Source organism: Bufo gargarizans, chromosome 5 (genome assembly GCF_014858855.1).
Source record: "Bufo gargarizans isolate SCDJY-AF-19 chromosome 5, ASM1485885v1, whole genome shotgun sequence".
In the NCBI taxonomy this organism is placed as follows: Eukaryota; Metazoa; Chordata; class Amphibia; order Anura; family Bufonidae; genus Bufo; species Bufo gargarizans.
In genome coordinates, this window is record NC_058084.1 from 88,225,501 (window position 1) to 88,251,237 (window position 25,737).

At 46.3% G+C, this 25,737-nt stretch overlaps 1 protein-coding gene across 1 annotated transcript in view; it reads left to right on the plus strand.

The window, feature by feature from the left end:
• Positions 1 to 25,270, plus strand: part of LAPTM4B (lysosomal protein transmembrane 4 beta) — a 96,121-nt gene extending 70,851 nt beyond the window's left edge. The window contains exons 6-7 of the mRNA XM_044294642.1: positions 1,676 to 1,771; positions 23,342 to 25,270. Of these exons, the coding sequence (XP_044150577.1) occupies positions 1,676 to 1,771; positions 23,342 to 23,416 (171 nt within the window). The 3' untranslated portion in view covers positions 23,417 to 25,270. The remainder of the gene's footprint in view (positions 1 to 1,675; positions 1,772 to 23,341) is intronic.
• Positions 25,271 to 25,737: the final 467 nt, after the last annotated feature.

Genomic DNA, 25,737 nt, shown 5'->3' on the forward strand with positions numbered 1-25,737 from the left:
CACCATTATGGCACAGCTCTAGCCTTGGCGCTCTCTTTGTGAGGCTCTCACGCTAATCTCTCCGTGTTATGGCTCTAATAGAGTTTCTGTCACATACATTTGATTCCTATGATGACTCTGGGCCTCTCTCTATAAAGTGAAGTCATGGATTTGAACTTCTAAATGCAAACCACAACCAAATGAAGCCTTGTATATTACCTCTGTATTTTAAAGGGCATCTGTCAGCAGTTTTGTACTTATGACACTGGCTGACCTGTTACATGTGCACTTGGCAGCTGACGGCATCTGTGTTGGTCCCATGTTCATATGTGTCCTCATGGTTGAGAAAAATTAAGGTTTATTATATGCAAATGAGCCTCTAGGAGCAACAGGGGCGTTGCCGTTACACCTAGAGGCTCTGCTCTCTCTCTGCAACTGCTGTGTCCTCTGTGTAAACATTATCACACTTTGCCCTGTCAATCAAAGTGCAGAGGATGCAGTAGTTGTAGAGTGAGCAGAGCCTTTAGGTGTAACGGCAACGCCCCCATTGCTCCTAGAGGCTCATTTGCATATAATAAAACATAATTTTTCTCAGCAAAGCGGGCACGTATGTACATGGGACCAACACAGATGCCTTCAGCTGCCAAGCGCACATGGAACAGGTCAGTCAGTGTCATAGGTATAAATGGGACAGATGTCCTTTAACACATTTCCACTGGATGTACTATAAAACTCTAATTAATGGCGGCTTGACTGCTGTGTTTTTCCAATATGACCGCCCGGAAGAAGTTCTAAAAGGGAAAAACATAAAAGTAGCCTGATGCCCTGGTTTGGGCCACAAATCATCTGCACTGAATTTGTACATTCACCCTGTATTTAATATGGATATCTTTCATACACTCCAGTCTGCTCACACCCACGCATCCTGAAAAGATACATGTAGATGCACTGGCTTTTGATTACCTGTAATGATGGATATTATTATAAAGCCATATATTTTCCACTTTTGCTATTTTTGCCAATAGTTTTAGTGTGAGCAGGGACTGATAACACCGGCCTGGTGCAGATACTATGACATCAGGTTCTGTTCGTATCTAATTGTATGCATACAGGAAGGGGGATTGGCTATAGACCCTACAGGAATATTTCCCAGTAGGCCTAATCCTGGGGCGAGGAAGGCGGTATTTTGTGCTCCACTGTGGTATTTAGTTCTGCAGGGGCGGTATTTTGTGCTACACTGTGGTATTTGGTTCTGCAGGGGCGGTACTTTGTGGTGCACTACAGTATTGTTGGCTCCACCTACTACTGTTGTCTCTGCCTACTTGTGTTGCCCCACCTTCTGCTAATTTGGACCCACCTACAATATGGGGCCACTATTACTTTTTTCCAGGGCCTTTTTTAATTCCCACTCTGCCCATGGCTTATATAATTCCTCTGCAGCTGTTTCCAGCTTTGTAAGAATGTTGAATGTAGCTGCAATTAATTACATCATTATTTTCTCTTTCCTCCTCCTCTCCCCTAATGGGGGATATTGGGTATACGGGTAGTAATTATTTTTTATTAAAGTATATCCTTGTCATGTTTGTATGATAGGATTATCTTTTTCTTCTTTTTCTGTATATGCGCTAATTAATGTTAAAACAAAAAAAAAACTGCATCATCTAAATTAATTAATGAGAAATGTGTTTGCTCCCAGGCTTACTTGATCAGCTGCGTGTGGAACTGCTATCGGTACATCAACAACCGTAACTCCTCAGATGTCCTGGTCTATGTAACCACCAATGATACAACAGTGAGTACATGTTCATTTTCTGCTGAATTTTTTAAATGAGAAACAAAATAAGAGATTGTTTGATTTTAAAGAGATTTGTGAAAACTGTTTGCAGCGTTCCCAAGAAAAAATTATTTTATTTATGTAATTTTATTATTTCTGAGGGCCCCCAGTGCTTTTCTAGTGAGCTACCTACAAAGCTGCACTCAAGGCACGGGCTGAAAGGCAGCCAGTGAAAATCCCATAGACTGCAAAAGTATTTTATTGCAGTCTATGGAAGAAGTGGTCAGAAGATCGCATGTACAAGGGGACTAAAAAGTAAAGTAAAATTCAAAGCACAATATAACAAAACACAAAAGTATTAAGAATTTCCTGGAAGAAAAAAGAGCTCTAACACAGAAAAATGTCCACAATATGATGATACAAAGAAAGAAATTGTAATGAAAATGGGAGGCACTCAATTATCTGGTATTGTCGTGGAAAACAACATATAGTTAAAAAGTAATATTTTAGTCAACAGGAGCAATTAAATCTGCATATTCCACAATTTATAAAAATTTGTAATATTCCACAATTGTATTAAAATTGGTAAATTTTAGCTGACTACATATATTGCTTCACAGTGTGAGCAGCACAATGCGGCAAACAGAAGGTTGGCGGCAGTGTGCGATAATCACACTGTAAAGCAAGTATAAAGATATTAATTAAATGAAAAAAATAATAATAAGATAAAAAATAATAGTATGAATATACCCCACTGTGAAAAAGGTACAATTTCCTCTATGTACACAAGATGGTATTCTGTGTATACAGGATGGAATGCTGTTTAAGTTATATAAAGATATCGCAACAATAAGTGTATCTTAGGGCTCTTTCACACCTGCGTTCTTTTCTTCCGGCATAGAGTTCCGTCGTCGGGGCTCTATGCCGGAAGAATCCTGATCAGTTTTATCCTAATGCATTCTGAATGGAGAGAAATCCGTTCAGGATGCATCAGGATGTCTTCAATTCCGGAACGGAACGTTTTTTGGCCGGCCAAAAATCATGAAGACTTGCCGCAAGGCCGGATCCGGAATGAATGCCCATTGAAAGGCATTGATCCGGATCCGGCCTTAAGCTAAACGTCGTTTCGGCGCATTGCCGGATTCGACATTTAGCTTTTTCTGAATGGTTACCATGGCTACCGGGACGCTAAAGTCCTGGCAGCCATGGTAAAGTGTAGCGGGGAGCGGGGGAGCAGTATACTTACCGTCCGTGAGGCTCCCGGGGCGCTCCAGAGTGACGTCAGGGCGCCCCACGCATATGGATCACGTGATCGCATGGCACGTCAGCCATGCGCATGGGGCGCTCTGACGTCATTCTGGAGCGCCCCGGGAGCTGCACGGACTGTAAGTATACCGCTCTCCCGCTCCCCACTACTACTATGGCAACCAGGACTTTAATAGCGTCCTGGCTGCCATAGTAACACTGAAAGCATTTTGAAGACGGATCCATCTTCAAATGCTTTCAGTACACTTGCGTTTTTCCGGATCCGGCGTGTAATTCCGGCAAGTGGAGAACACGCCGGATCCGGACAACGCAAGTGTGAAAGAGGCCTTAGTGGATATAAATAGCGGGCTAATGCCCCTTAATATAGTTCCTCTTGTTCACAGACTACCAATAGGTTATACGTCTTTCTTCAAAAAATAGGTTATAAGTCCTACATAAAAAATAAAATAAAATCTCCACATATTATTATTTTTTTAAATGTCAATAGGAATACAAGTGTCCCTTTCTTATAGGAAAAGCCCAATATAATAGGTCAGCTTGTAAATGGGTCGTGTCTATTTCAAAGTGTCAGTCCTGGATCCATTCATATGCACAAGCCGTTCCACTCTCAGTAAACGCCGAGAGCAATCCACATCGCAGAGTGAATATTATAATATATACATTTTTGTTGCATAATATATCCAGGGAAACTTACCATCTTGTGTACATAGAGGATATTTTTTTTTCTGTTTTTTCTAATGGAAACCAGGATAGATCTGTTATGCTGCCCATAGACTTGTATTATGAAGGATCAAAACGGAATGTCTCTTAACCAGGTGCGTAGCTTAAGGCTCATGGGCCCTAGTGCAAGAGTTCAGCTTGGGCCCCCCCTTCACTCAGCACTGGTGCACCTAGCATTTCTGCTGCCCGAGGCAAATTTTGAAATGCCCCCCCCACACCCTTCCCTCCAGTCCTACTGTTAAAGACATACTTGGAAAACCTTACATACAGCGCTACAGAACATACAGGGTAATACAGCACACATATGTACCTCTTACATCCAGTGACTTCTCTTCTCTGATGTAGATATTCTCTTTCCTCTTCTTCTCCTGTCAGACCAGACCACCATGGTGACTTCTTTCTCGTCTCTGCAGAGTTTAATATGGAGATCCATGGATCCGCAAAACACATACGGACCTCTGAATGGAGCCAGCCTTACAGGGGGGTGATCAATGACAGGGGGGTGATCAGGGAGTCTATATGGGGTGATCACCCCCCTGTCATTGATCACCCCCTGTCATTGATCACCCCCCTGTAAGGCTCCATTCAGACGTCCGTATGTGTTTTGTGGATCCGATCCATGGATCCGTGGATCTGCAAAACACATACGGACCTCTGAATGGAGCCAGCCTTACAGAGGTGTGATCAATGACAGGGGGTGATCAGTGAGTCTATATGGGCTATATGTCATTGATCACCCCCCTGTAAGGCTCCATTCAGACGTCTGTATGTGTTTTGCGGATCCGCGGATCCATGGATGGGATCCGCAAAACACATACGGACGTCTGAATGGAGTCTTACAGGGGGGTGATCAATGACAGGGGGGTGATCAGGGAATCTAATATGGGGTGATCAGGAGTTAATAAGTGACAGGGGGGTGTAGTGTAGTGGTGTTTGGTGCTACTTATTACAGAGCTGCCTGTGTCCTCTGGTGGTCGATCCAAACAAAAGGGACCACCAGAGGACCAGGTAGCAGGTATATTAGACGCTGTTATCAAAACAGCGTCTAATATACCTTTTAGTGGTTAAAAAAATCGCATCTACAGCCTGCCAGCGAACGATCGCCGCTGGCAGGCTGTAGATCAGCTAGTTTACCTCCGGTTCCTGTGAACGCGCGCGCCTGTGTGCGCGCGTTCACAGGAAATCTCGCGTCTCGCAAGATGACGCCCCGGCGCGTCCAGGAGGAATAACAGGGCCGCCGCAAAGACGCAATCCTGCGTGCGGCGGTCCTGTAGTGGTTAAGTAGGATAACCCCGTTAACATGATTTGCAAAGGATTAGAACAAAGGCAGGCCGATAAAAAAAATAAAAATAAAAAAACTTGAAATCACCTTCCTGATCCCCGATTATCGTACACCATGTAATATTGCAATATCTCACTGTGATCTAAATTTTCCCCCGTGATACCAGCTGATCGCTGGGAATCATTTAGTAATGGGGTTGTCCAGTTAATTTATTGACCAAACCTCCGAAGCTCAGAGGCAATGCTGTGATTAATAGACAACGTCGAGGGTGGTGGCCATTGCTAGCATTTACTCTCTTTTTACTGCATTACTCATATTTTTTTATTCCTTTCAAATTCAACTCTTATTAATATACTCTGTGAATGAATAGTAATGTATTAAAGTTGACAAGCAAAACCAGACAGAAGTTCTCCATCAATCATCCCTTTACTTGGATTACCATGAATGACATTTTGGCGACTACTGCTTCTGTGCAATGACCAGGAATCATTTTTGCTTTGTAATTTACTTGTTTTGAGGTTTATGATAACACATTTTCCTGTACCTCATCCAACCTTACTCATTGGGGGCCAAATAATCACAGCATGGTATAGTCTGCAGACAGGAATTTCGTCTTTCCACCGAGGTTAGTAACGATGTCCTTGGCTGCACTTGGACAGAGCGTCTGTGAATCAGTAGCTGGAATATCCACCAGTGGGTAAACCACATGTGCTAGAGTCCAGAATGGTATGCTGGTGTTTACTAAGGTCAGTGCAAGGCTCCACAGGTTAGTGTTAGTCAATTATCAGGACTATATGAAACTTCACGGCCAGTTCACATACCCATGACTGCACATCACAATAGCCTGATAATTGGACTTTGAGAATATGAAACATTTTTCTTTTCGTTGTCCCTTTCTTACAAAATTCACAGCGAAGAGTCGATTCTTTTTGATGCCTAAAGGAGCATTATCCAGGCCTTAAAGGGCTTGTTCAGCCTTTGAGACTTTTGTAAATGTCCTCAGGTGAGTATGATTGAAAAAAAATCCTACTCACTTACTACCCACCGCTCTGTTCCAGCTCCCTGGTCTTCCAATCTTCTGAACAGACAGGGTGAAGGGCTCCGCTGAAGTCCATGACTTTAAGCAGCACATGATCGAGCAGTTAGACGCCATTGCTGCAGCCAGTCATTGACTGCTGAGGTGCACTTGACCGTGTCCTTTTGGTAGTTTTTCAGCTTGGGACAAGAAGATCTCTGAACAGAGCATGGGAGACATGAACCAAGGGACGAGGAGCAGAGTAATATGATTTTTTTTTTCAACAGGTAAAGCTGGGGATAGAAAAAAAATTACCATAGGCTCTACAACCACTTTTAAGATATTTTGAAAAACCTCACAATTGCAGAATAGAATAAATAAAATCATACTCATCTCACCAGTCCCATGCTGATGCTCCCCGATCACCCACCGATAAACAATTCTTTGGTGCCTCTCGACATGCAGGAAATGCTAGCTCATCCACTCAAAGGCAGATCATGCTTTCGCCCCAGTGATTGGCTCCGAGTTACTTTCTTATACTGCCTTCATGGGCAGCACGGTGGCTCAGTGGTTAGCACTGGTGCCTTGCAGCGCTGGGGTCCTAGGTTCAAATCTGACCAAGAAAACATCTGCATGGAGTTTGTATGTTCTCCCCGTGTTTGCGTGGGTTTCCTCCCACACTCCAAAGACATAATAGGGAACTTAGATTGTGAGCCCCATTGGGGACAGTTGGAGGCTAATGCAGCAAACTGCAGGGGGAAGCTGAGAATAGGGGAATAGTAGTTGTGGCACAGATGGGAGTTGTAGTTGATTCACAGTGGCTTTTCTCACTTCAACACTCCTGTACAGAAAAAGGAGGGCACACCCTTTCTTCCCTCAGGGCACACTCTGATGTTGGGGCTCCTTCCTGGTGTTAGATGTAGTGTCAGGTACCTGAAGCCTATGGCAGATACAAAATACATAATATGACATGAGTTCAAAATATAACAAACAATTACTGATACCCCATCTGGGTTATTTACAATACAAGGAGTGTCTATGATGGTTTGTATTACAGATTTGGACAGATATGTGAACGCAGCAGCCTTGAATTAAAAGGATTGTCTAAAGACTACTGGGATAATTTATCAAACTGGTGTAAAGTAGAACTGACTTAGTTGCCCATAGCAACCAATCAGATTCCACCTTTCATTTTCCAAGGTGGAATCTGATTGGTTGCTATGGGCAACTAAGCCAGTTCTAAATTACACCAGTTTGATAAATGACCCCATACAACCATATTATGTGGGTATTGTCCTTTAGAAGCATTACTAGAAGGGAAGAACACAGTATATTGAAGAGGTGTAGCAAGCGCCTGAGGGGCCAGTGCAGAAGATGGGAGTAATAGTGTCCCAGATGAGATGTTGTGTCACAGTGTACTCCCACAGACCATCGCTCCCTGGGGTTGGGTGGTGTGAAGAAATCAGGCAGATGTAGAAGAACAAATATTTTTCTTTACTGAGTGCAAAGCATGAGTTACAGTATATCCAGCTGGCAGCTGTACAAGATTCAATGTCTCTATCCCCAGATGATAAGGTATGGTGGCAGGCAAGATGGCAGACAATTGCGCTCCTGGTGGCAGGCAAGATGGCAGACAATTGCGCTCCTGAGTAGTCCTTTTCTCTCTCCTGATTTCCCTTTGCTAACAGCAATAAGCTGGCACTTGTGGCTATAGGTGTCTACTTGTGAAATGCATGCTTTTGCATGTGCCTGTCCTGAACTGTGGTGATGGGTGTCTTGACTTGTTATCCTCTCACCTGCAGCAGAGTCTGTATAGCTGTGGTGCTGATCACTCTGCCAGATGTAAATACTGTAGTTAGCAGATCTTCTGTAGCCTAGGACTCGGCAGCCTCCCTGGAGTTGTGGTCCTCATAGACAGGCTGTATCCTTAGCCCCAAGGCCCTTGGAGTGGGAGTAGATGGATGTGCTCCCTCACTCCAGGCTTGCTAAGCTAACTCTTTATAGAGTTCCCCCTCCTGGCAGGACCAGCCAACTCCTAAACAGAAGGAAAAAATTAAATGGTCAGTTCCATTCCTTATGCCTACCACACCTTTTCTCTCCTGAAGCCTATGGCAGATACATAACACATCATATGACATTAGTACAAAATATAACAAACATCCATCTGGGTTATTGCAGAGGTGATACAAGGAGTGTCTATGACGGGTTTGTATTACAGATCGGGACAGGTCTGAGAATGCAGAACTAACATGTACAGCAGCCTTGGTTGGACTCTTTTTTTAGGTTAGCTTAAAAGGATTGTCTGAAGACTACAATCTATGTGCATTTCACATATGGACTTTATGGAGCTGTGTACCTCAATCTGGACCCATTTTCTGAGCCAGAACAGAGAGCAGTCCAGGAATTACATCATCTGAACAGCCACCATGTAATAGTATAACGTCTGGTTGGCTAAGGCTTCCCTCAGCAAAATCAACTGTAGGCCAGGGATGACGAGAGCCAGACCACAGCTCCCATATGTGGTGAGATAAACCCTCATTACATTAATTGCTATTATTATACTAACAAGATCTACTATAATACTAACAATAAGGAACCAAAAAGAACTCCCTGAAGATTGAGAAAAGGGAGAGGAAAACCGATGAGAAAAGAGCCAGGTCAGGACACGTGAAGGCTGAGGCGAGATCTGTTATACAGCGTCTATGGACAAGAGGCTAATGATCCCACAGAGGGCTTCTCTCTGAGGAACGCTCTGTCACATTAATGAAATTGAAACCACTTCTGAATAATGCATTTGTCCTCGATGGAAAATGCAGTGTTTAATTTGCAGGCAGGCCATGAGCATTCGGTTGTACAGAGCCCTGATTAGATGGAAACCGTTCACTGAGAAGCTTCTCGATGATGTCATATTCCGCTAAAATTAGATCACCGTCTTGCACTTTACTTGTCTTTTCCAAGACATTTCTAGTGACAACTGCAAGTGTTTGGAATACTAATAGTGAGCTCCAGATAAAAAGGTTACAGTCTGCATTATGGCATGTAATAGTTTTCATTTAGGCACTCAGTATTACTGACTGGAATGCACATGGTTGGGTGCATGAGGTCCAAAGATGTCCTTCAATGATGTCCATCAGAAGGGTCACATTAGTAAGGCTCTGGATGCTTTGACCATGACAGATCTTGGCATGCCTCCACTGAAATTAGATCTAGGCCTCATGTTCACAGCAGAGATAAAAACGTCTGTATCTGAGGCATAGAGAGCAGGGTTGCCAATCGTCTGAAAATTTCTGGATAGTCCATAAAGAAAGGTGACTTTTCTCCTGTGGAAATTGATATAGTATGTGTGGTGGCTCACCTATCTTGATGTCTGGATTTAAGGTGCTATGTTTAAAAAGCCTCACCCAAAAGCTTCAATCGTGGTGATCTGATGGTGGTATCTATTTCTGATTAGTTTATTTTTTAATAGGATCCAAGTTTTTATATTCACATTTGATCAAAAAATTGATATGTCCCAGATTTTCTTCAAATTGATGGTACTTGACTAGATCATTTTGGTGGCAATTCTCATCATTTCACAGCTCACAGTAAATGCTGGTAATGAGTTACCAGTATACAGTACTGAGCTATAGACAGGTATTACTTAATCTTTATCATTCATTATGGTTTCCAATTTTTTTTTGTCTGTGAATTTGGGATAAGGTGTCCAGAAAAATGAAAACTTTTGGTTGGCAACCCTGATAGAGACATGCTGTAGATGGAGGTAAAAATGTAATGTACTATGTGTCATTGGGCATTGGACCTCCTCCATGAACCAGGGCCCAGATATAAACACCCTATAGCCACGTCTATGATTGGAGGTTATACAGAAAACTACAAGTTAGACATCATTGCTTTCCTAGACATGGGCCAGATTCCCACATGACAATAATGCCTGGGAGCCCTTGGTGCTGAGACGCCCTCACGGATCATGAGAACAGGGGCCCCAGAACCCTTGGATCCCCCTGAAATGAATGGAGCTGACAGTCGCACATGCGTGTGGTCCCTCCATTTCTTTCTAGGGGAGTTCTGGAGATAGCCGAGTACAGCTCACAACTTAATAACACTCAGCATCTCCTAGCAACCATGAACGAAAAATGCATTGCATCTGGTTGCTTCCACATGAGCAAGCTTTCTGTTTGGATACAATGCCCGTCGTGAATGCATAGCATCCTGACTGAATCCAGACCCATTCATTTCAATAGGTCTGTACACATGAGCGTCGTTTCAGGAAAAATTGCACCATGTTTTGTATTGTGTGTTTTCCATGTAGCTCTGGCTCCATTGTGTGAAAAGCTGAAGGATTTCAGATGCCATGAAATTTTCCCTGATGGCTGCTTGGAGATGTCGATCCAGTTTTTCTTCAGTTTTTCTTCATGCACGTGATAAACACATCAAAAACAACTTCTCAGCAAAGCTCTAACTGAGCGTTATAAGGAGAGGCTGTCTTCAGTCTTCAGTTCTACTGAGCACTGAAGACGCCTGTGTGTAACATGCAGAGGCTTTCAGTCTGACTCTTGTCACTACCCCAGTCTCTGACTATGTACAGTAATGTGCAAAGGTTTTAGGCAGTTTTAGAAAAATACTGCAAAGTAAGCATGCTTTCAGAAATAGAAGTGTTAATAATTTATTTTTATCAATTAACAAAAGGCACAGTGAATGAACAAAAGAGAAATCTAAATCCAATCAACATTTGGTGTGATTACCGTTTGTCTTCAGACTGCTGGTATGTAAGGATAGGGCAAAGGGAAGCCAAGAACCGGGCCGGCACCTCTGCCTACCTGTAGCTCCCCCTTTTACTTAAAACTGACCCCTATAACAAACACACGGGACAACAGGTAACCTTTTAGCTGGGTGGTGATCGGCCACAGCTTATTTATTTTATACAGCAAAACCAAAGAACATCTTGGAGCGGTATGCCAACCGCCGGACTCCCGGCGGGCAAGTACGCCATCAGCCATCTCCAACATTCCGCTGTATCAATTACCGCCAGCTGTGACTTAGTATCCCAAACCAAACCGCCCTTCTTAAAAGAAGAAGACAAAGTAAATAACTGAAAACAAGGGTAAAAAGGTACAACCTGCATACAAACATCCTTAGCTCACCGCCACGCCGTCAACGCTCCCCAGGTAATGATTACCTATTGTATGCGAACATTCTCCCTCCTGTTACATAACTGTAAAAACAGACACCAAAGAAGAAAACTCCCCGCTGAAGTACCCATTCAAGGGCGGGAGGGTGGGCAACTCGGCTTCCGCTGCAAAGAGGAAGAGCAGCAGCAGGGGAGGGGGTTATATACCCTGCTAGAGGGAGGAGACATAACCTAATCATCCCAGAATGACGTCCCATCCTAGCTCAATTAACCCCTCAAGCACCTAAACGGAGCTGACGAGGTGCCACATATGATCCATGGCTATGAAGGGGAAGGGGAGGGGGACCCCCAGTCCCTAAGCACCCTCCCGATAAGTCGGGCGCTTGCCAGACTGCTGGTATGTAAGGATAGGGCAAAGGGAAGCCAAGAACCGGGCCGGCACCTCTGCCTACCTGTAGCTCCCCCTTTTACTTAAAACTGACCCCTATAACAAACACACGGGACAACAGGTAACCTTTTAGCTGGGTGGTGATCGGCCACAGCTTATTTATTTTATACAGCAAAACCAAAGAACATCTTGGAGCGGTATGCCAACCGCCGGACTCCCGGCGGGCAAGTACGCCATCAGCCATCTCCAACATTCCGCTGTATCAATTACCGCCACGGAGGAGACCCGCAGCCTTAAACGGGGCTCCGACCACCACCCAGCAAAAACATGGCCTGCTCGATACCGTCCTGCAAGCCACAAATAAAGATGTCCAGACCGATCTCAGTCAAGTGAACACCATCGGGCCTCATAAGGGACCTGTTATCACCCTCTAGTTGGCGATGCCTCACCACAATACCCCCTCGGGAGCGCACAAAACGAGACATGCGAGAGTTAACGGTCCTCCTGCACTTCTCGGCAGCCTCGGCATCCCTGGCACCATGCCAAACTACGCGAGGAATGATCTCGGACCACACTAGCACCATCTCGGCGAAAAAGGACGAGAACCTCTCAATGTCGGAGCCATGAGCTCCGCCAAGCGAGATAAACATAGGTCATTGCCACCGGCATGGATGACCAGGATCACAGGGCCCCTGGAATGGAAACCGATATCTACCACCTCCGTAAGGATCTGCGACCACCTAAGACCGCGGATACCCCTCCAGGAACCCTCACGGAATCCAAGCATCCGACCGCCAGGCCTGCAGTCCGCTCTTTGAGCCGCCCAGAAAATGTAAGAGTGGCCAACCAACCACACCGCCAGGCGCACCACACCTAGAAGAAAAAACAGTTAGTACCAATGCAACACAGGATAACGCTGCGAACACGCGCTGCACCAGCTGGAGCAAACACCTGCAAACAAATCACTCCTCATTATCATATCTTTTTTTAATATTTTTTTTTTTTTTTACCTTTAAAAACTAACAACAGTCTAAATCAAGAGATCCGGCCTGATGTACCTGGCGTAACAGGCAGACTGCCACCTCCCAATGCGCATAACCTCTGACTCCGGCAAACCAGCTCTAGCAGCCTCAGTAGCGGCCCCAATGCGAAACGAGTGGGTGCCGAAATCCCTCGGCTCAACACCCAACCGTAACAAGCAAGCGCGAAAAACAGCCACAAACTGAAATTTTGTCAAGGGGGAAGTATCCTGGTGCGTGAAGAAATTAGAACCACCCACGCGAGACCCACCGTACACAGAGACTAAACAAACTGGACAAGCCACACCAGGAACCTGGTGGAGGGGAATCCACGCCCCCCTGCCAAACTGGTCCGTCTTAGATCTACGAACCCGGACCCTGAGAGCCCCGTTCCCATAGACTACATCCTGAAATGACAAGCCACCTGGCTTCTTGCCGGACAGAGGGAGCAATTCCCCCACCCGGAGGGCTGCAAAAAAGGCCAAGCTAAAACAGGCCGAGAAAAGCTGCGCCTCAAAAACCGACATACACACCCCGGAACAAGCCTCGACCAGCTTGCACAACAGGCTAAACGAGATAGGCCGCCGGCAATCCCTGGAGACATATTCCCTCCTCCAACCCTTCATGGCCTGCCTGATGATAAAATATTTAGAGACATCCGGCCAACCGCAAAGGCGAAAGAAAAAGGCTACCCCAGACAACCGGCGCTGCGCGACAGGCGCGGACACACCCATAGACCTAAGTTTGAGCAACCACTCGACAGTAACCTCCAGCCGGAGGGAATCCTGCGTGGCAACGTCCCTAGCTCCCACCCCTGATAACCAGTCGGCCCACGCCTTACCGTGACCTCTCCAAGTCGCAGGAGACACCGAAGCCCCCACCAGGGACATTAGTTGATGACCACCAAACGCCAAAGGTGCTCCGGACACTCCTTCCCGATGCGCTCCGCCTCCTGAAGCAGCTCCCGAAAAACCTGCCAACGAAAACGGGAAAGAGCATCAGCAATACTGTTATCAACGCCTGGAACATGCCGCGCCCTAAAATAGATGTTATACTCAAGACAACGCAAAACCAAATGTCGCAACAGCGCAATCACCGGGAGAGAAGAGGACGACAGACGGTTGATACAATGGACCACACCCAGATTATCAGACCAAAAGCAGACATGGTGATTTGAAAGCTCGCGACCCCAGATCTCCACGGCCACCACAATAGGAAACAATTCCAGCAGCGTCAAATTCTTACAAAGGCCCTGGGAGCGCCGCGACTCCGGCCAGGGGGCGGAGCACCATTCCTTGCCAAAAACGGTACCAAAACCGCAGGAACCTGAAGCGTCTGAAAAAAGGGACAAAACCGAGTTAGGCAACTCCTCAGAAATAACACACGTGCGACCGTTGTAAGAGCGCAAAAAATCCTGCCATACCCGCAAGTCGGCTTTCAGGGACCTGGTCAAGCGAATGCGGTGATGTGGCGACTTAGCGCCCCGGGTCGCCAATGACAAACGCCTGGAAAAAACACGACCCATGGGCATGACCCGGCATGCAAAACAAAGCAAACCAAGCAAGGACTGAAGCTGCTGTAGGGTAACCTTATGCACTGCCAGAAAACCTTCTATCAAATACAACAACTTCTGCAACTTATCACCGGGCAAACGAAAAACCATCTCGACAGAATCAATTTCAATACCCAAAAAAGACAAACACGTGACAGGACCCTCTGTTTTTTCTGCCGACACGGGGACACCAAACCTGGACATACAGGATAAAAACGCGTTGAGGAGCAAAAGACAACCGTCCCCCGCCCCTGGGGAAACAAACAAAAAGTCATCCAAATAGTGTATGACCGATGAGGATAACGTCTCATGCCTGACCACCCACTCCAAAAAACAACCAAACATTTCAAAATAGTGACAGGAAATGGAGCACCCCATGGGAAGGCACGTGTCATAATAAAACAGACCATCTAAAGAACAACCCAGAAGATGATGACAATCAGGGTGAACAGGCAAGAGCCGGAAGGCCGATTCAATGTCGGATTTTGCCAAAAGGGCCCCCTGACCCGCCGTCCTAACCAGAGAAACAGCGCGGTCAAAGGACACATAGGATACCGAGGCCTCCTCAGGCAAAATAGCGTCATTCACCGACGAACCCTTGGGGTGGGATAAGTGGTGTATGAGGCGGAACTTACCAGGTTCCTTCTTGGGGACAACACCCAAAGGGGACACTCTAAGGTTAGGAAACGGAATCGATTGAAACGGCCCCTTGACTCTGCCCAGGGACACCTCCTTCCCCAACTTCTCACGAACAACCTCCGGGAGCTCCCTAGCAGAACGCAAATTATCGGAAAAAAACAGGAAACCTACTCAAAACAAAAGGAATAAAGAAACCAAACGTGAAACCAAAGCGAAGCTGCGAGGCGGCCGCCTTATTGGGGTAAATGTCTAACCACGGGGACATCTCTGATATGCTCACTGGGGTCCTTAGGGTCTCCCGAAACGGGGGGCTTGAAAGGCCTGGAAGTCGGGCGGGAGCACCGGTTTGCGGCGTGGCTGCCACCACATGCCGAGCACTCATGCCTGTAACTTGCACAGGCCCGCGTATTTGCAATGGCCTTCGTTGAAAAGCCAGCACGCCTCGGGGCGGCGGACGGCCACTGGCCCATGACCAGAGACTGCTCCGGAACCAGTGGCCGCGCTAGGAAAGGGGGGCTGCCGCTGGGACACCATGAGGCGAAGCCAGACATCGGTCGCCTTGACGCCCCAACCCACCTCCGGATGCAACGCCAACCGCCGCCGGAATTCTTCGTCATAACGCCACCAAGCGCTGCCGCCATGGGCTCTGTAAGCACTGTAAATAGTATCCTGGTAGACAAATAATTCCGAACAGCGGTCAGGGTGCCGCTGGCCCATAATACATCCCAACACCGAAAAGGCTTGCAACCAGTTATTAATGGATTTCGCGACCCTGGGCTTGCGATCAAACGGCTTGTCAGGAAATCGCCTCTCCTTGTCAACCGTATGCTGATCCACCGATATAAGAGACCAAATGTCAATATATTGGTTGGACCATATCTTCTCCTTAGCAGCGTCATCCAAATGACAACCCAGGGGGCTAACACCACAAAAGAAAGAATCTTTATGAACCCCCGCCAAAACAGGGGCACGCGACAAGGAAGACGAAGGGGCAGGAGAAGGGGACATCTTCGCAAGCAATGCCTTAAGCACCGATTCCACATCCCCACTAACCCCCCCCCCCACGCCCCAGTATACTGGTACTCACCGGGTGCATCAGTCGCCAGCACCGAAGAAGGACCGGGTACCGGGATCTCAGTCCGGGGTTCCGTCACCGGGGCCAGGCTGGGAGCCCTGGAGGTATGACTAGGCACCTGCCTCTTTCTTCTAGAACCGGACGGCCGACCAGACTCCCCAGATGCGCCCGTCGATCCGTCCGAAGACGACGGTGAGCGCCACCTAGAGGATCTGGAACGCCTGCTGCTGCCTGAAATCCTGGAACGGTGACGGGAATGGCGTCTACGTGCATGGCGGCGGTAACGCCTCCTGCCGTCGGTGGATGAGGACGACGAGGACCTAGACATCCCCCTACGCCTACGCGACTGAACGACGCCCCCAGGGGTTTGAGGCTGCGGGGGGGGGGGGGGTGGGGCAAGGGTGAGGGCTGAGGCAACTGCAGGGGCTGGGGTGGTAAAGGGGGGGCCGCAGCCAACACAGGGGGTTCTGCAAATGAGGAGGCAGGCCCCACCAAGCCAGCCTGGCTGGCGACTATCAAACGTGGGGCAACCTCAGTGCCCCCTGTAATAGTAGAACTAACGCCCACCTGGGCTGCAGGCTGAGAAGGGGGGGGGGTCAGGGGGGAGTCGCAAGACTCCACGCTGCCCTGGGCTCCCATGATGTTCAGTAGTCTCGCCTGCCACGCACTAACTAACCCAGGAGCATCCGGGGGTGACGACACAGGAAGGGGCGGGGCCGAGGCGCACTCACTCAACACCGCAGACTCGCGGCCGGCCGGAACATCGCATGCGCGCGCGGGACCGGGAGCTCCGGTGAGTGCCCACACTATGAGAGGGAGCGGGGGGACTGTGACCTAAACGGGTGGGAGGGTGGTGCATCGGGTGGACCGCCGGCCTCCAGAAGAAGCGACAGCACTGCCAGCAACTTGCGGCAGCGCCGCCCCAGAGCCACCAATAGCAACCGCAGAAGAGGGCAGAGGGGGGCCAAGGCTGCTCAAAAACGAGCGCAGCCAGCCCTCTCCCCCTTCAGAATAACTCGCCAGAAGGGCCTCTCTCAAGGAAGCATCCCTTGCGGACATCTCTGGTACAGACAGCCGACCTTACCAACTCGGCTTCCGCTGCAAAGAGGAAGTGCAGCAGCAGGGGAGGGGGTTATATACCCTGCTAGAGGGAGGAGACATAACCTAATCATCCCAGAATGACGTCCCATCCTAGCTCAATTAACCCCTCAAGCACCTAAACGGAGCTGACGAGGTGCCAAATATGATCCACGGCTATGAAGGGGAAGGGGAGGGGGACCCCCAGTCCCTAAGCACCCTCCCGATAAGTCGGGCGCTTGCCAGAACAGCATCTGTTCTTCTAGGTACACTGCACACAGGTTTTGAAGGAACTCTGCAGGGAGGTTGTTCCAAACATCTCGGAGAATGGACCTCAGATCTTCTGTGGATGTAGGTTCGCTCAGATCCTTCAGTCTCTTCATGTAATCCCAGATAGAATCGATGATGATGAGATCAGGGCTCTGTGGGGACCATATCATCACTTCCAGGACTCCTTGTTCTTTTTTATGTTGAAGATAGTTCTTGATGACATTGGCTGTATGTTTAGGTCGTTGTTCTTCTGTTGTCAGGGTATGATGACACAGTAACATGCACAGACACGGATAGTGTAGCCCTAAAACTTCCCAGACCCACTACGCGCTGACCCCACAACTGGTTGATGGTCCCTATACTAAGTAGGTGAGGGAGTGACTCAAAAACAGGGAACAAACAAACAGACACAATAAGAGTAGTCGTACTGTACCAGTGTCAAAAGCCAGTCGGTCAAGGAAGTGCAAAGAGGCAAATGAGAAAGCCAGACACGCCAGAAGTCAAAAACCAGGAGAGCAATACAAGACCAAATCGCCAGAAGCCAGAAAACTTAGTCACAATACCAGATCCAGAAGTCCACAGCCAAAGTAAAGCGCAATACAAGGGAACAGCAGGGGAGCCAGAGGAACAAAAATTCATCGGCATCTGTACTCTGCAGATGCCTGCCTTTATACTGAGAAGAGGCAGCTCAGCCTAGTATGCCTGCACTCTGGGCGGAACTGCCGCCCATGCTGCATGATGCCTGGGGGCCCCGACGCACACTATCATTGGCCCGGGGCTCCGAGGGCAAGTCTGCATCTGGCTACTGGACGCTGCTACTGCATGGAGGCATCATCAGCCGAAGGAACCATGACAGCTGCAGAATGAATTTAAACTATTAACACATTTATTTTTTAAAGCATTCTCTCTTTGCAGCATTTTTCCAAACCTGCTTAAAGCTTCTTACCATGTGTCCTAACTTAAAACGGTCCATCACCTTGCCTATCTTATTTGTTGCACACGTGCTTCTTTAGCTCCCAGTAGAACAGAAGACTGAAGACCGACTCTCCTTAGTATTGCTCACTTAGAGCTTTGCTCTGTTTTCTAGCACAAAGCTATGTCTATGGCGGATTTAGGTGAGTAAACAACCCACTAATTTTTATGAGCAACATGTAATGTAGGCATTACTGCCTGCTGTTGCCTGTGATTTAGGTCTTCTGTCTCACTAGGTTTTGGTGCTCTCTACTCCTGGTATTGCTGACTTCCTGCTTTGACCGTGACCATTCCTTGCCTCATGATTTTGGACCCTGACATTACTTCCTGGTGTTGACACTGTGTAACACCCTGCTACTATCTTTATTAGGCTAACAAAACATCATCTTATGTATTTCTGTCCAGGTCCTATACACTGTTATTTTCATGTAATGTACCTGGTTCACCAGCAGGTGTCAGCAAACATGGCAGAGCTGTACTTAGAGTGGAACTTTCCATTACATTCTAACCCCCTCTGTAGAGAATTGGGCTTGTCCTACTTCCTGAAGGAAGGGTGGGGACCAGTTAGTTCCAGTTTAGGTCTTTCCTAGACGGGGGAAGGGTGTGCAGGGGCACGTTTCTGCTGGACATGCCCTCGCAAGCCAGAGCACCCTAAGCTCTGCTGGCCATGGAGGCCAAAGCTTAAAACCTCAGAGGCCAGGAGGAAAGTTCCCTGGCATAACTTAGAGTCAGACTACAGAGAAGAAGTACAGCCTACAGAAGAAGCTGAGTTAGACAGCCAGCCTCTCAGTACAGCAGAGTGAGAGAAGGATATAGCAGAGTTGAGTTTGCCTGCCAGTTTAATGCTAAAGCCTGCTGGGACCAAGACAAAGCCTGAAAACTGTTGGAAAAAAGTGTTTATTCAAAGTAAAGCTGCCATTGAACTTCATCTCAAGGTCTGGACTTAAGTTATTCTTTCCAATCCCTCAATTATTCCCCCTATTATTTGCTTCAGAGCCAAAGCCTGGGGTCCAACAGTATCCATGTAGGAGCACCGTGACACACATAAAGAGACATTTTAGGCCGCACTACACCACTCGGCATTCCTACTACACCTTGGACGTGATATAGAGGCCCTGGGGGGAGGCGCCCGTTTCAACTGCTTACGTACCTGCTTTTGTCTTCTTATTTGGCTCTGAACGTTTCTCCTGGTTTTGACCCAGTCTGTTTGGTTATTCTTTTGCCTTTCCGTATTTATACTAGGCTTCCCTGGCGCCTGTCTGTCCTTCTCATTTAGGCCTGTGCAGCAGAACAGCGAATGTCATCCAGTTTGGAGCTCTTACCTAGGACACATTGTCTAAGTAGGTAGGGAAAGTGGTTGGTTGGAGACAAGGGGATGCACTGTCCCCTACCATGACATAATGCTTCATCTTCCCTACAGGAGAGCTGTTGTGGAATTGCACACTTGCTAAAGCTACAGCCATCCAAAAAATTAGATTGAGTTGCATGCAATTTTATGGACTACCACTGTTAATCAACAGTAAAAGGGGGTGTCTGGGCACTCCTATATTGATTACCTATCCTCAGGATAGGTCATCAATATCAGATCGGTAGGAATCCGACACCCAGCACCCCCGCTGATCAGCTGAGGATAGATCATTAATATAGAAGAGCACGGAGAACCCCTTTAAAAGCAATCAGTAGCACTATAAAGTCTCCGTATAGCCCTAGTCTAAAATGGCAGAGAGTTAGAACTTGTCCCTGTGATATTACTGCTAAATTTCCCCCTGGATTTCAGTAAGTCAGTATCTCAGAGGACTTTGCTTGCTAAAAAAGTAATAAATGTTTTTTCTACTTTTACAAACATATTACAGTAACAGAGAAAAAAATTGAACCCGTGAATCAAGACATCATATAAAATACTGTAATACAAATGAAGTCGCACCCATGTCTGACATGTCCTCAAAAACACAAGCTCGTATTGAACGAACCTGCTGCATCATAGATGCAGGTTGATAATGAAGACATTTCTAGAAAATGTCAGCAATCCTAATGGCGTTTTGCAGACGGCAGCTGCGTCCTCCGTTGAAGTTTCCACATTAGTCAGGATATGTCTATATTTCACACGACATGCTCTGCCCTCTGTAATACAGGCAGCTCTCCGGAGAGACAATAAAAGGAATGTAATAGTAAAGTGTATATCTAGCTCCAGTTCAGACGGTCAAACAGGGACACTTACGAAATACGAATCTATCAGAAACCAATGACCAGAGCTGTACCTTTGACACAGAGTGGATGCAAGTACAAATTCAGGGGGCAAATACGTTTGAAATCAGTTACTTAATATTGGTTAATAGGTCTTGCAAAAAGAATTGGGCCTGGAAAAAATAAAATAAAAAAGTTGGCCTGCCAAGGTGATTTGACATGTCATCTTCACCCCCAGAACATGGGTGAGGGGTGCAATTGTATTTTAAGGAATCTTTACACAGGCCTAGAATCCGCCAGATAATCGCTAATGAGCATCTGTAGGAACGCGCGTTAGCTTACCTGGCGGTGTAAAGGTGTAAACCTTGTTCATCGGGTAATATGCTCCTTTGTGCAGGCACCTAAATCATGGTTTTCCGGCAGCACGTCGTGACGTCTAAACACACTCTGCTGCTGGCAAACAACAACTCTGTATGGGGACGAGCGATGGCATTACCGATCGCTCCTCCCCATACTGTGGAGGTGATAGCTGCATGTAAATGCAGCGGTCTCTTTCACTGATAAGCAGGCGATTGCTGGAAAGGAACTCTTTCTTCCAGACAGTCGCCTGCTTGATTGTCCCATGTAAAGTACAATGCAAATAGAACCCATTCCTTCACTAAGTTATCACTTATATAGCTATGCTAATTTTAATATGACCAGAATGGTGAAAACCATGGCCCATATTTACTAATGTGTCTGCGCCATAAATCTGGTGCGATTTGGGGCATCTAGGGTTTCCAATATGCTCAACAAAGGGGGCAGGGCTTCACAGGAAAGGGGCCAATGCCTAAGGTGCACCATTTTGTGACAAAATTACATCACAATTCTGCCATAAAAATCTGTCTCAAAAAAGGCCAACCAACATTGGCATGGAACCAGAAAAAAGTGTCTATCCCTGTGCCAGATTTATCATCCAGACTGAGCCACTGTGATAAATCTGGTGCCGGTTGGAGCTAACGCCATTTATAAAATGAGTAAATCTGGGCCCATATCTCCTGTACAGTAGCACTGAACGAAAGTGCTTCTCAGATGGTGAGGTGGGCCACCCTAGTCTCTGAGGTATGGCATGCCTCCAAAAACCCTGGAGTACGCGGTACACAGCCAATGTCCTGAGACTTGGCATTTCTGTCCTGGTAGAAATTGTAGATCATAGATTGATTCTCCTGTGCAGATTGGCTAAAGTTAAAGTATTATAATGGCCTATCCTTAGAAGAAACTATCAGTATCTGATCAGTAGGAGTCTGGGACTAAGCTACAGTACTAGGAAGAGCCATAGCCAAATGTACAGTGCAGTGTCTGGTAAACAAGGAAGGTGATACAATACAATGTCCGCTGCATTTACATTGAACGTAGAGGCCAACCATGATGCTTGACAACATGAAAGGCTGCGGTTGTTAGGCAGTGTATCCCTAGGGTTGGAGTAGGCCCCATGTAAATCTATAGATAAAGACTACAGTTTACTTTGGCCTGGTGTTCCGAATTTGCAGAGATATACAGTGATCACCGTTGTTCAGAGAGAAGGGACTCAACACAGTTATGTTTGGGTCCAAGCTCGGTATCTTCTCTGTCTAATAGCTCACAACCCATTTATTTGAAAGAACATTATACAAAAAGTAACCAATCATCATTATACAGCAAAACGTCACCAGTAACAATGAAATGGTTAATTTAACATGCACATATTTTAACCATGTAGAAATATTTTTGTAATTACCTAAATATACTGGAAGTTTAATTTATAAATGGTTTATCAGCTGCTCATAGCCTCATCTACTAGAAAAGGGTACAAATTGGCATATTCTGTCCTGATCTACTGTTTTGTAGAAGAAGATGTACACAAGTGTCCGATGCCCATCCGTCGCTATTACAACTGCAATGAACTTTAGCAGCCCTTTCTTTGGCACATCAGGGACACTCTTTCTGGCCTGGATTTACTATCTCACTAGCAACCAGTCTTCCTAAAATGACTTGTCTATTAATCACAGCATCACCTCTGAGCTCCAGGGGTTTTGAGATTTGGGCAAACCTTCTGATGACTATAGAGAGAGGAAAAATACATTAACTGGACAACCCCATTACTAAACGATCCCTGGCAATCAGCTGACATCATGGGGGGGGGGGGGGGGATTCAGATATCACAAATTTTAGTATTATATGGAAATGGAAACTGTTCAAATAAAGCCCATCAGATTGGGAACTACTCTTTCCAGTAGTTCTCTGCTCCATGACCAAAGAAGTGTATTCAAAACATAAACCAAAACAACTCTTTTTATAATGCACAGGACTATTACACACAGTGATGTCACAGTGTAAGGGCAATGCACAACGTGATGTCATCACAGCGCAAGGGTAATGCACAGCGTGATGGTGTATATACAGTATAAATATATATATTAAAATATTACAAAAGTGCTAAGAAGAACACAAATAATGCACAAAAAATGTCACCATTCAAACAGTGACTTCACAGGATAGGTGGAAAACACATAATGATAGATTGTAAGCTCTTGCGAGCAGGGTCCTCGTTCCTCTTGTTGTGATTATTGACTTGTCTGTTGCTATGTTATTTATGACTGTTTGTACACGAACCCCTGAACTGTAAAGCGCGGCAGAATATATTGGCGCTTTATAAATAAAGATAATTATTATTATTTATTATTATAATGATGTCATAGTGTTGGTATACTGCACACAGTGATGTCACAGTAAAGGAGAAGTGCACAAGGCAATGTCACAGCACAGAGAATACACACAGCAATGTCACAGCACAGGGATTATGCACAAAGTGATTTCACAATAGAGGGATTTTGCATAAAGTGGTGTCACAGTATGGCCATAATGCACACAGTGATGTCACAACACAGAGAAAAATGCACATTGTGATGTCAGTATTCCTGTACTCATATACAACATACAGAATCTTCATTTTTATTAATAAGAATCTTTTTTTTCCCTTCAGGTTCTTCTACCTCACTATGATGACAACGTGGCTGGAGCAGCTAAGGAGCCTCCTCCACCTTACATTTCCGCTTGATGACAGACACAACATCCACCATCAGACCGAATCTTCACGCAGCAGCTTTCTACATGGCCGAGGCACTGGGGCAATAGTACATTTCATTCACAGGATATACCCTACTGAACAGCAGCACTACCAAATATATTGTCTATTAGCATAATATGGGGTAGTTGTACTAAGCTCCCTTCACAAGACATCCTGGTCTCCTCAAGTCTCCGACTTTAAGAGCTGGGTCAACTTGTGCGAGAGAAGCCAAGTACATCTCACCCGGTATTTTACCTTGGCTTTGTACTGTGAAACCTCTTGAGACGTGTGTATTTGTGCAATCTGTATACTGTAGCCTCTGTATCCTTACCTACCGGTTATGCCCAAACTGCGTCTACTGGTCTTATTGCTTTTTAATAGAGGAATGAAAAAACTAACTCAATGTTGATATTGTATATAGGATACAACACGCTGTCCTTTATCCACAGTTTTTTTTGTCACATTTACAGTGTTCTAGTTGGCATCATGTAGATAACATATAGCTAGAACATGATGATATAATTGGGTAAAAGATAATAGTAATTATAATCAGGGTGCATGATTCAACATAGAGCTTTCTATTGTGATAAACTATGATCCTAATCCTACATACCACTGCCATATTTAAAGGGGTGTCCAGTTTTATGTAACTAAAGCTTATTTGTTGCATCATGAAAAGGTCCGCACTTTACTAATATACTTTATTGTTATAAAATGAATTAGTGTTATGTACAGGGGAAAGGAGAAAACCCTCTTAAAGAGGACCTGTCACCACTCCTCCTGGCTTCTATGTGTTAGTAAAGGTTTGTATTCCCCATGAAATAACATTCTGGAGCATTATTCCTTAGAACTCTGCATTGTCGGTCCTCTATTATTCCAACCAAGAAATTTAAGAATAAATTGATAGCTGGGTGTTACTAGTTTACCTACATACCCTGACATTGTCCAGTCAATTAGGGGGGTGTCCTACATACCCTGACATTGTCCAGTCCATTGGGGAAGTGTCCTACATACTCTGACACTGTCCAGTCAGTTAGGGAGGTGTCCTACATACTCTGACATTGTCCAGTCAGTTAGGGGGGTGTCCTACATACTCTGACATTGTCCAGTCAGTTAGGGGGGTGTCCTACATAGTCTGACACTGTCCAGTCAGTTAGGGAGGTGTCCTACATACTCTGACATTGTTCAGTCAGTTAGGGGGGTGTCCTACATAGTCTGACACTGTCCAGTCAGTTAGGGAGGTGTCCTACATACCCTGACATTGTCCAGTCAGTTAGGGGGGTGTCCTACATACTCTGACATTGTCCAGTCAGCTAGGGAGGTGTCCTACATACTCTGACACTGTCCAGTCAGTTAGGGGGGTGTCCTACATACCCTGACATTGTCCAGTCAGCTAGGGGGGTGTCCTACATACTCTGACACTGTCCAGTCAGTTAGGGGGGTGTCCTACATACTCTGACATTGTCCAGTCAGTTGAGGGAGTGTCCTACATACTCTGACATTGTCCAGTCAGTTAGGGGGTTGTCCTACATACTCTGACATTGTCCAGTCAGCTAGGGGGGGAAGTTGTCCTACATACTCTGGCATTGTCCACTCAGTTAGGGGGTGTCCTACATACTCTGACATTGTCCAGTCAGCTAGGGGGGTGTCCTACATACTCTGACATTGTCCAGTCAGTTGGGGGAGTGTCCTACATACTCTGACATTGTCCAGTCAGTTAGGGGGTTGTCCTACATACTCTGACATTGTCCAGTCAGCTAGGGGGGAAGTTGTCCTACATACTGTGACGTTGTCCAGTCGGTTAGGGGGAACGTTGTCCTACATACTGTGACATTGTCCAGTCAGTTGGGGGGGGTTGTCCTACATACTCTGATATTGTCCAGTCAGTTGGGGGGGGGGGGGGTCCTACATACTCTGACATTGTCCAGTCAGTTAGGGGGGTGTCCTACATACTCTGACATTGTCCAGTCAGCTAGGGGGGTGTCCTACATACTCTAACATTGTCCAGTCAGTTGGGGGAGTGTCCTACATACTCTGACATTGTCCAGTCAGTTAGGGGGTTGTCCTACATACTCTGACATTGTCCAGTCAGCTAGGGGGGAAGTTGTCCTACATACTGTGACGTTGTCCAGTCGGTTAGGGGGAACGTTGTCCTACATACTGTGACATTGTCCAGTCAGTTGGGGGGGGTTGTCCTACATACTCTGATATTGTCCAGTCAGTTGGGGGGGGGGGGGGTCCTACATACTCTGACATTGTCCAGTCAGTTAGGGGGGTGTCCTACATACTCTGACTTTGTCAAGTCAATTAGG